At 45.5% G+C, this 11,922-nt stretch overlaps 1 protein-coding gene across 1 annotated transcript in view; it reads left to right on the top strand.

Annotated features, from left to right (window-relative positions):
* Window positions 1-11,409, top strand: part of LOC144162404 (peroxiredoxin 2-like) — a 40,404-nt gene extending 28,995 nt beyond the window's left edge. Inside the window, exons 4-5 of the mRNA XM_077692913.1 lie at window positions 8,784-8,914; window positions 11,285-11,409. Coding sequence (XP_077549039.1) covers window positions 8,784-8,914; window positions 11,285-11,370 — 217 coding nt within the window. The 3' untranslated portion in view covers window positions 11,371-11,409. The remainder of the gene's footprint in view (window positions 1-8,783; window positions 8,915-11,284) is intronic.
* Window positions 11,410-11,922: the final 513 nt, after the last annotated feature.

Genomic DNA, 11,922 nt, shown 5'->3' with positions numbered 1-11,922 from the left:
TTTGTTTTGCTCAATAAGCCTGCATACTGGTTAGAAGCCAGGTAGAAAACCAGCACGCGCCTATACACACAGCAGGTTATTTGGAAATCAAACTACATTATTTGTGCCCCATAGTGGATGTCGGCACACTTTCATGCCGTGACAACGTAAAGTGACTTGATGCAATAGTTTCGAGTGTTAGGCAAGATTGCCAAATCTGTTTTACCTGACATGCGATTAGCTGGAATCGTAATGCCTTCCGCCAAAGCCGACAGCCCCGAAGGCCTGGAATTTGTTTTGGTCTTCCATTTTCGCTGTTATCGGTTGCCAGCCTGCGGCTGTTACCTTTGTTCGAAAGACTGCTGAACACAGAGGCTGACGCCTAGCTCTGACTCTTCGCGCTCCGCACAGGACCAGCTTCGCAGCAATGCATGGGCGACGCCGGCAATGTTTTTTTCCGGAGCGGTATCAAAAACTATACTTAAAATCACGCCTTGAGCTAGTTTACGCTATTTTAAGTCTTTTGTAACGAAAAAAAAGTTGCGCATTCGCGAGATCTGCTGCGGACAAGCACAAAATCTCAACCGCGCGCAAAGAAACAGCATAGAGAGCGAGCCCGAGTGAAGCAGACGACAAATGCGAGAATCCCTAAGCCGACGTCACGGAGGCGCGCTCCGCAGCGCCGCCCGTGGTCCCGCTCACCGCCAATAACTCTCTAATAAGTGATCCGAAACCGTTATTCATCAAGCCTTCCTTCAGAGTCGTTAAAATTTCATTTAAAAGACCCATTAGAGTGGTTACATTTATATCTCTGCGCTGATCAAAATTCAGTAATTTTATGTTGCTTTTGAACACACAAAAAATATCGTAAGCTCTAAGAAAGAATTTCGGGGCAGTTAAGCAGTGTTACCATTTCAGGGCATCCCACAAATGCAAGAATGCGTCATATGCTAACAGTGAAAGCGATTGAGATTGCCGTTGTAAACTGAATTTCAGAGATCGAGGCTTCCTGATTTGTTTCTATTTATGCTTTTATTGATGGCTCAAAGCCATAGCCTGGAAAGATCGAGCTTGCTACGAGCCACAGCGTACAAGTTCATTGTCACAATTATGGCCATTCTGAGACTCCCGATGAGTCGTCGCTTTTTTTGGCGTAGTAATGAAAACTGACTGCCGCTTCCATGCTACACATTGAACGTTGAGAAACCGAACTACAGCATACCACTCTTGTTTGCACCTGTCGTGCGCACATACGGCGGGAAAAAGGCACGAAGCGCGCCAACAGTGTGCATTCTTACGGGCCGCTCAGCTAGAGTGAACTAGAAGTTTTAGAGTGGCCCGACCGGCCGCCCGTAGGGGTGCTCGTTTCGCGCAGAAAATAGCGGCGGCGCTGTAGTCAACGACCATTGAAAGCGAAAGCGGCGGCTGGCCGCGCGCACGGCCGCGCGCCCAGCCGGGCCAGGACGCGCTTTACGCGTGGAGCGCTGGAATTTTGTTCTGCGGGGTCGTCCAATAGCTGAAATGTACTGTAGGTACAGTGGACTGTGGGTAACGAAATGAAAAATAAACGCTGCAGCGCATTTTGCGTTAGTTTTGCCTTTCCCGCTCGACAACAAGGAAAATTACGGATTTTCCTTCGGTGCAGCATTCGTAACGGATTCAAAATAAAGTAATTGCAGCGACATTTTCGCTAATCCAGTTTCCCATAATAAAGTATTTTGCGTTGAATTGCCTAATATGAGCCAGTTCATGATTGCTTTATGATTGTGTCCTTATTGTGCTGCTTGATGGACATGACACGAAAAAATATGAGGACTGGGATGATAGCTTCTGAGAAAAATTTCTTAGTTATTGTCTTGCAATTTACGCTCGGACTGCAGTTATGTGGGTTAATTTCATCAGTTGCGTTTGTTTTTTTATTGCGTGAGTTATTATAGCAGTAGTTAAGCAGTGGCCCGCTTGGGACGGGTCACCGTGGTGGCCGAACAGAAAATGACACGTGCAAGCGAGAGATCTTTTTAACTAAAAAGGGGTTAGCCCAGTGGTCCCAATGACCGTCTTTCATGGAGCTATTCCCGCAACGTTCTATTAATGACACCACCTTTCACCTGATTCGATCAAGAAAGGAGTTGAATCAGATTACCACAAATTTAATTCGCAAGTATGCTGAGAGTACAATTACACGCACATAAAACAAATGCAAAACATAGATGAGAAAATATATTGACCGTGACAAAAATGAAACATAACACGTCTACTATAGAGGTAAAGGTTCAAGAACGCTAGCATGGAGGTTCAAATAAATGGAACTGGAACAAATACACATTTTGTTTTCATTTTCAATAGCCCAACAAATGAAATGTAACGCGGGAAGTCATGCACAAAGTCTACATATGTAAAGGTTTAGGAATAACGCTAACATGGAGATTTAAATTGACATTTTTGGTCAACGCATTTTCATAACTCGCCCTCGATCATTAGCGACGGCTAAGTTTAAGGTGTTGCTCCAACCTCCGCATGTAATCACGGAACTTGTTTAAACATTTTATATAGAAATGAATCCGTGTCGCAATGCATACAGAACCAAACCAAATTTGCTGTCAAGGTCTCACGTGCTGGTCGCAACCAACGCCGTTAAGGTGTTTGTTGTGAATAAGAGCTGCAGCACATCCATAACGCTGTCATGGTGGAGCTCCTTGTCGCTGAAGCAACTGGTAAAAACGTCCTAGAGATCGCTAATAAACTTTAAAAAATGCGCGGAAGGATTCAGAAGTACTCCCAAATTACAAGAAGTATTAAACACAGCGGCATCGTCCCCTGGCATGCAGGATTGGTCCTGCAGACTTGGCACTTCGTTTTCAATGCACACTTCCTTACCAAGTGCCTGCATGCGACATAGCAGCTTAATAAAATAAGAAAGCCCACTAACAACAGTAAAAGCATCAACGGTAGGGGTATCCCAGAAGAAGGCTTTTGGTATTTTCGTTCCAAATAGGAACGTAAAAAACAGTAAACTTTTTGCAGCATAGAATGTGCGCCCCGCCGCTTTTGCTTCATGTGCGGTCAAGAAGGGGAAGGGAAGAACATTCCTGGTGCCTGTCCGTCAAATTAATCCCTCTTTAACTCGAACTCTGCTATATCTCAAAATATCTTCTCCAAACTTTTTCTCACCGTGTGCTTACCTCCCATAGGCGCTACGCATTTGCCCGCTTTATCTCCAGACGTTTTTTCGGAGGACCACGGATGTCTCGAAATACTGGGGAGAGAGGACACAAGGCAAAGTCCGCTGCAGGCAGCTGATAAGGTCTCCGTTCGAATGATTACTCCCACTACTCGCCGAACGCGGTCGTGAAGTGCAAGTTTACGCGGACTACGCGTCCCCGTTACCGGAATTAATGCTGTCTGGCGCGTACATCATTAAGATAGCTGTGGACGACGCAGCGACGAGGAGCCTCCAGAAGTGCCTACACCGGCAGAAACAACATACATGCTGCGTCTGCTTTGTAACAAGGTTGAATGTAGCGGTGGCGACCACCAATTCATGCGATGCGTTGAGAATTCTCGGGTACGCTTTTCTGGGATGCAGATGCGAACGCGAATCAGCCGAGCGCAACACAGTTCTTTCTTCTGCAATAATAAAAGTTTCTTTTTCCTGCGAATTATTTTGCCTTTATTACGAAATCTCCCCTGTGCAATAGTGCTTTTGTTAGCAGCTATATATATATATATATATATATATATATATATATATATATATATATATATATATATATATATATATATATATATATATATATATATATATATATATATATATATATATATATATATATATATATATATATATAGCTGTTATTTCAGGGACCTGGCAGCAAATAATTTTCTGCATTTGACTTAACTCGAAACTCCGCGCTTATCTGAAAATTTTCAGCTGATTTTACGACTTTGAGTTAACGAGAGATTACTGTATATCAACAATTAACGTTTTCAGAAAACGCATACAAAATGAGAAAGTATCGTTGCGGAGGGGGGGGGGGGGGGGGAGGAGAGGAGGTCGATAATTTCATGGCGGGTCGTACTAGTTTAAAGTTTGCTCAAGCGGAGTCACAACGTTTCTGCGTCTACTTTCTAAGTCAGCTGACCAAAGGCGCAGGTTCGATTCCCGGCCACGGCGGCTGCTTTTGTGATGGAGGATCAAAGCGAAAAACGCCCGTGTCTTCGAGATTTAAGCGCACATTAAAGATCCCCAGGTGGTCAAAATTAATCCGGAGCCCTCCAGTACCGCTTGCCTCATCGCCTGTGTAGCGCCGGCGCGTTAAACCTCATAATCCAAAATAAATCTGCTTCGCAAGCGCAAAATACCGCAGCGAGCAACGCAAATATTGCCGCGCGCAGGCTGGGAGCTGGTGCCGGGGAGCGCCGGCTGTTCAGTTGTTGACGACAGCAGCGCCGCCGCTATACCGGTTTTATTTTCTGCGCGAAAGTCGACCCGGCGCAGCAATGGGAGAGGCCGCCGCTCGGGCCACTCTAAAACTTCTAGTACACTCTAGCTCAGCGGAGCATCCACACTAGCAGCGCGACGCTGTCGCCACCTACATGTCGAGCTCGCGGCGAATTGGCGGTGAGATGTTTGAGTGGCGCCCCCTGGGTCTGACGTCAGCTTAGGGACCCGCTCCGCTGTCGTCTGCTACATTCGCCGCGCTGCTACACTCGCGCCGCAGTCGTCCGGTTCTGACTGGCAGCATACTTTTGCTAGAAATCGCCCGCTTTTATGCTTTGGTGCTTTAAAAAGCGTGTTTTCAATCAGATTCTGACGGCTCTGAATAATTTCAAGCTTTGTCCCGCACAATTTTACAACACACGAGGAGAGAGAGAACGACTTTCAGAGAACATCGCTCAGACGTAACTCGCCCTCGTCCTATCTAGCGTATTTGCGAGTTTCAGCGCTCAGAGCTCCTCGATAAGTAATCAAATGCGTAGGCTTCCCTTAACTATTTCTGAGATGCTCTTATGAAGACTCAAGAGTCTAATGCTACGCATCAAGCAGCGGGTCGCACAGCAGGAAATAAAACGGGTGTTTTCTCTTTCTTTAGTTGTTGTTAGATGAACGTTTTTTTTCTTCTGTGCCCAACGCATTCATTTTATGCACCGTCCTAAACGTCCTAGGAGGTTTGGGGATGTTTGCGAGGCTCACAAAGTTCGTGTGAATATTCAATGCAATAAGATCTGTGCTACGGCGCAGATAACGTTGTCCACAGTACTCGAAGGCGGCTTTTGTGCGCCTAATTTCTATCCAACCATCGATATCGTAACGAACTCAATCTCAACCCGAAAAGTTCTGACATGATTACGGTGTTGAAAACTTGATATACTTGCTAACTAACGCAACAAATAGTATACATGCCAATTTTCAGTATAACACAATTCGAAACCAATGAATATGTCCCGACAGCTCTTTATTATTTTCCAACCCCTTCAGTCGCAAAGAACAAGTCCTGGCCTGCTCGGAATGACGTTCGGTGAATTGAAGAATGAATCTTACTCTCTCGTCTTGGACTGAGGAGCCTGCCCACTAACCAGTTCGATTTTACTGTTTTCTCCTCCTCCTGGTCCTCCCCCTCTTCAGTGCAGTTTTACTATAATGCCTGTCTGAATATTGGGATGATATGGTTGTGGCAAATGTACCGAAATATCCCTCCAAATATGAAAAAACATAGTCTTACTGTATGTTTGCCTTACAGGTAACTCGTTTTGCTCAATAAGCCTGCATACTGGTTAGAAGCCAGGTAGAAAACCAGCACGCGCCTATACACACAGCAGGTTATTTGGAAATCAACCTACATTATTTGTGCCCCATAGTGCATGTCAGCACACTTCCATGCCGTGACAACGTAAATTGACTTGATACAATAGTTTCGAGTGTTAGGCAAGGTTGCCAAATCTGTTTTACCTTACATGCGATTAGCTGGAATCGTAATGCCTTCTGCCAAAGCCGACAGCCCCGAAGGCCTGGAATTTGTTTTGGTCTTCCATTTTCGCTGTTGTCGGTTGTCAGCCTGCGGCTGTTACCTTTGTTCGAAAGACTGCTGAACACAGAGGCTGACGCCTAGCTCCGACTCTTCGCGCTCCGCAGCAATGCATAGGCGACGCCGGCAATGTTTTTTTCCGGAGAGGTATCAAAACCTACACTAAAAATCACGCCTTGAGCTAGTTTACGCTATTTTAAGTCTTTTGTTACGAAAAAAAAGTTGCGCATTCGCGAGATCTGCTGCGGACAAGCACAAAATCTCAACCGCGCGCAAAGAAACAGCATAGAGAGCGAGCCCGAGTGAAGCAGACGACAAATGCGAGAATCCCTAAGCCGACGTCACGGAGGCGCGCTCCGCAGCGCCGCCCGTGGTCGCGCTCACCGTCAATAGAAGGCTCTGACCCTCACCGGTTGACCTACAGCACGCGCGGGGTAGGTAGAGCGGCGGCGCGCGCACTTGCCACTGCTCTAGCCCTGCCGTGGCTACACGCGATACCTGCCCGTGTAAATTTACATGTGCGTCATTAAAATAGGCGACTCCTCCCCCCCTTCTGAATTTTCGGTCTAATTGGGTCAAACAGCCTAACATTATCACTCAGAAGCGCCTAATCAGAAAATTGAAAGAAACATTTTAACTCGGGGCACATGAAGAAAAATATGCGAGGCCTTCATATCTTATCAGCGACTATATTATATGAAAATGGTGAGACAGGCAAATAAACACGGCACTTTCCGTGACTGAAATATCATTTCTTATTTTTTATTTTTCCTTTCGGATGATGTATTGGTTTGCACACGCACAGGGCACGACCAGTGACGCGAATGATTTCCCGTGGAGGGAGATAGGGTTATCGCTTAGCTAAACGTGATTCTGCTATTCACGTTCCGGTCGGGCTGAGCGGCCCGCCGGCAGCGAAGCGCACTGTCAAAAACACACAGCTGCTCGGCCAGAGGCGATGCGTCGACTAACAGAAAGGCGGGTTGGAAGGGCAGAGGGTTGGTTCGAAGCGCCCCCACTGTAAAGAATCTGCTGTATTGGTTCCTTCTTGGGTGCGCAGGCCGTATGAAAGTGCGCGCTCGCCGCTGCTCCAGTCCGGCCGTGTTAAATGAGAGACAAATTGGCCGTGAGTTGTCTTCATGTCACACGCCTCCACATGCTAAGAAGTATGCTTTACAGGAGAAAACCTGGCATTTAACCTGGTGTTTCGTCTTCTCTTTAGCTGTGTCCTTGTCTTAATGTTCGCTAGTACGATGAATTCCTTAGTATGCAGTAACCAACTCGCCCAACTTAGCGCTTTAGTACTGGCATTTATGACCAATGTCGATACGAAATTTAACAAATTTATGTTATGATGCAATTAAATTCTTATTATTCCTGTATTTTAAATTAGATTAAATCATGTTAGTTAATTTTGAGCCGGTTTTATTCATTATGCACTTGTTTTTGGCCATCGTTTGACAACTTGATTTACCGTGACGACATGAGACGACGACGACGACAGGAGACGCCGACATCCCGAGACCCAAAGGTGCTTCTCCCCTAAAAGTGTACATCGCCAGCAAGAGGAGGAGGCGACCCAGAACCACATCCCACCACCGCAACTGCACCCGCAGCAAGCATAGAAAACAACTGTGCGCACGACACCAACCGCGAACTATCATGACCGTGCCGTACGAGGTTCCGACGGCCCGCCTATGCTCCTACGTATCAATGCATATGTTTCAAATTTCCTACTCTCGCGTGGGGCGTGAACTTTATGCTGGGAGTCGCCCCACGCAATTGCACTGCGACGGAACTTTTAAAGACGCTAGTCTTTCTTGGGCTACTTAAACCCAGAAATTTTGGTCTGTCTGTATGTCTGTTTGTCTGTCTGTCTGGAACTCGATTCAGCCACCCGGCCAAAGTGAAGCGAAGTCTGCGAAATAGTCTTATATACTCTAAATCTAAATGAAATCTAAACGACTAAGTTCGGTTTATATGTTCATATTTGTCAACATTGCTGAATAAGAACAAGATATTACGGAAATATACGGCAGAAAACTAATACACAAGGGATATTTACAGTGTTTCTTCATAAAAAATCATATATGCTTGATTTTTGCGAAATGAAATGCTACATCTACTGCAGAAAAAAAATCACACTGTCGCCTGCTGTCGCCCGCGCCACTATAGCTTCTGGCGGCATTTTAAGAATTCAAGCGGCAACAGTTACGAAAGGTTCCATTATATAGGTTCTACGTTCTGCTCGTAACGCACGTGGACTAGGGCAAAGCGGTTCTATAAACGTTGAAGTAGGGCGCCTCAATTCACGCACGTCTCCGCCGTACGGAAGCGCTGGCATCGAGGCACCCGGCATGGAGCAGTGGAACACGGTAAATTTAAACTGACTTGAGCAAACCTTTACCGTGTTTACCTTGGGAGGAGCGCGACGCGAGAGGGACAACATGAGAGGTGAGCGGAAAAGCGAAGGGAGGCATTTACTTGGCAAATGTTGACGAAGACAACCGTCTTTTGTCGACGTTTGCGACGAAAGGAGCAGATATGCGGCCAATTTTTTTTTTTCTCCGGGGCTCTCTCTTCAATCCTTAAACTATCCACCCCGCGTGGTTCATTTTTCCCCAGTCATTACGCCTCTTAAATTTTCACAAAACGAAGTCATTCCCATTTCATATGAGCCACGACGCAAACGCCTTGATTGTCCCTTATTGTACGTTTTCATGTTGTGCTCGAAGAGTATCTCAACTGTTCCGGCGTCTTTTATACATGTGTATCTAGGGGACTTTTCATCATCGACGGGAAAGGCATGCTCCGCCAGATGACTATCAACGATCTTCCAGTTGGCCGTTCTGTTGACGAAACTCTGCGGCTTGTCCAGGCTTTCCAGTACACGGACAAGTACGGGGAAGGTAAGGGTTGAACACGTGTACGATGGAAACGAAGCTAGCGTTCCCCAAACAGTTTCACGCCCAGTCACGATGTTGTATTAATAACAATCTAACACTAAGCAACTTATTTAACTCTGCTCAAATTGATTTTATTATTGCCTACACTGAATAACATTTAGAAACAACGAACGTGTTAATCATTTGCGCTGTAACCTTCATTGTGTACGCTATACGGGCCAAATAGTTGGAAGGGTAGAATATGTCATACTTTTAGTCATGTTCCTTTGCTTCTATTATTTTCCATTGCATGTTTATATGCTTTTCGTTTACTTTCACTTACCCAGTGAACTGCGATAAGTTTAACCCTTCACAGGTACGTGCAGTTCCTCCTCTCCCAGATCGTGTTTCAGCGCTTTCAAAATTTGTCGTAAAGCCAATACATGCATTAAAAGGACCCTGCAACACCTTTTTCAACTTTTTTTGAAATCTTAAATGCTTGCAGAACGTAGTCACCCAACACACCCAGTACTTATGGCGTCGCAAAGTACCTCAGCCAAAAAAATTACACCATCTTCCCGTAGGGGAACCCTGAGTAGCATGCGAAGCAGCCATGGGGTCGACTGAAGTTCCCATTAGTTTTCAGTTCGTCGTTTCCGTTGACGTTCAGCTTCGCGTGCCTTCGTTGTATCAGTAGCTTCTTGACGTAGTTTGAATGAGTGAAGGACATAAGGCGCGTTCGTAGCACATGCTCCCGTCTCGGTTTGTAGCGCAGTGGGAAGAGCGCCACGTACATCCCGTTGCGACCAGAGAGTCGTGGAATCGAAACCGGGCGCCGCCTAACGATTTCTTTGTATAGTGACCTGCGCTGACGTCACCCCAAACGCTGACGGGGCTGAAGAGACGCGCATGCGCAGGAGAGTGCGGACGGCGGACAACGACAATGAGGGAGGGAGGGACACAGCCCCAAGCATGAGATGCTTCGCATCTAAAATTACTGCTCTATGTTCATCAGATAACTCTGAAACTCGCTCAAAAGATTTTTCTCTCTTTCCCGGTCTTGACGTTCTTTGACGTCCCAAAATACGTCACTGAGGCCATGTAGCGGCTGTTGGCCGGTTTTTCTACAGTTGCAGCAACGAATGCTTTTCGATAGCAACTTTAAAAATAAAGTCACAAAAACAGAGCAGAAACGGAAGGCGTATCTGGTGGGACGAGCAAATCACGCAGTGCCGCTCCGTACTGGCGATAACTGTAGCTTTCGCAGTGCTTCCAGGCGCGAAGAAAAGAGTGAACGGGCTTATCGAAAATCATGCGGGGTCACTTCAAAGCAACTAAACTGAAGCATTTACATACATTGAAAACAGGCGCAAAGGAAGACGTCTCTTAAAGTGCCGTGTGCACATGTGAGCCAGAGCTGTAACAAACGTTCTCAAATCTTCTCCACACTTCAAACTAAAAGTTATAGCTGATTCGTTCAGAAGACCCAATATTTAGCCTTTTATATGCCTTTCAACGGGACAAAGCAAGAATTGTTGTATATTACCGTGTGAATAATTTTACAAGAAATTTTTCCAAATATGGGAAACCGAAACCGATTAGATTCGTTCTTGGTTAGCATACTCCATGTTCAGAATAGGTCGTAAGCTAGCCCAACGAAAGCGCGCATTTTCTGGCATCACATTTTTAACAGTTTATGTATCTGAACAGTAAGCAATGACTTTCTAGAAAACTTAAATTTGGAGTATACCTCGTTCTTTTCCAGACGTTATGCGATTGGTTGACCGTATACCTGCGAATATGATCGCGTCTGTTTGCAAATTATATCACATTACCACATATGTTTCATTTCCGATCCCGAAAAAGGCAAAACTTGAGCGTTTTTACGGCGAAGTCTCTCATGACTTCACTACAAACAACATGGCCGGCCCCATTCACACCGCAGTAAATCAAGCCCCCATTTTTCCAAAGAGCGTGTTTTCAATCTGCTAGTTGTAGAAATACAAGAATAATACCAAGATGTTGCACCAGAATGTTTTTGCGGTTCGTCCAGTTATTCGTTTTTCTTGCCATGTGGCGTGACAACAGACACACAATAGCAGAATAAAATGTTATTGAAACTTCCAATGGCTGTTCAAATTCAAATTCAGAGTGTTTGACGCTGGGCTATGAGGCGCGCCGTAGTGGAAGACTCCGGATTAATCTGGGCCACTTGGATATCTTTAACGTGCTTCGAAATCTGGACACACGGGCTTTTCGCTTTTCGCCTCCATCTGAAAATCAGTCACCGCTGTCGGGGTCGACCACATAGAGTTTCTGTGTAATGCTGTGTAGAGAAAAACTTTGTGATCAAGTTGTAGGTGTTAATTTTGATGTCATCTTCTTCGTTTTTAGTGTGCCCAGCCAACTGGAAGCCCGGAGGTGACACAATGAAACCGGACGTGAAGGGCAAACAGGAGTTTTTCGCAAAAGGCCACTAGTGCGACCATCTGCTGTCTACATATAGAGAACCTCCAAACGGTGGCTGTTGTTATTTCGCTCAGCTGTCCTAATAAAGGCTTCACGACGAGTCGGCTGATAAAGTGGTACAGTCAGCACTTCGCGTGAAATTTGGGCTGCAGTTCACGCTTTCTGATCCCCAAGTCATTAAAGAAAGCTACGTGCAAATTCTCCTGTCTCTGGCAGTGTCCATACACGATATTGATTGATTGATTGATTGATTGATTGATTGATTGATTGATTGATTGATTGATTGATTGATTTGATTGATTGATTGATTGATTGATTGATTGATTGATTGATTGATTGATTGATTGATTGATTGATTGATTGATTGATTGATTGATTGATTGATTGATTGATTGATTGATTGATTGATTGATTGATTGATTGATTGAACGGTGCGAGGCTGCGCCTCTGCTATGGGGCGCGCCGTAGTGAAGAGGGCTCCGGATTAGTTCTGACCAACTGGGGATCTTCAACATGCGCACAAATCTCGACAAGAAGGGGTTTTCGCTTTTCGCCTCCATCTT

This window comes from Haemaphysalis longicornis, unplaced genomic scaffold (genome assembly GCF_048455015.1).
Source record: "Haemaphysalis longicornis isolate Haplotype H1 unplaced genomic scaffold, Haemaphysalis longicornis Haplotype H1 scaffold_12, whole genome shotgun sequence".
Taxonomy (NCBI): Eukaryota; Metazoa; Arthropoda; class Arachnida; order Ixodida; family Ixodidae; genus Haemaphysalis; species Haemaphysalis longicornis.
The sequence above is the reverse complement of the archived record's forward strand: the minus strand, read 5'-3'. Positions and strand labels throughout refer to the sequence as shown.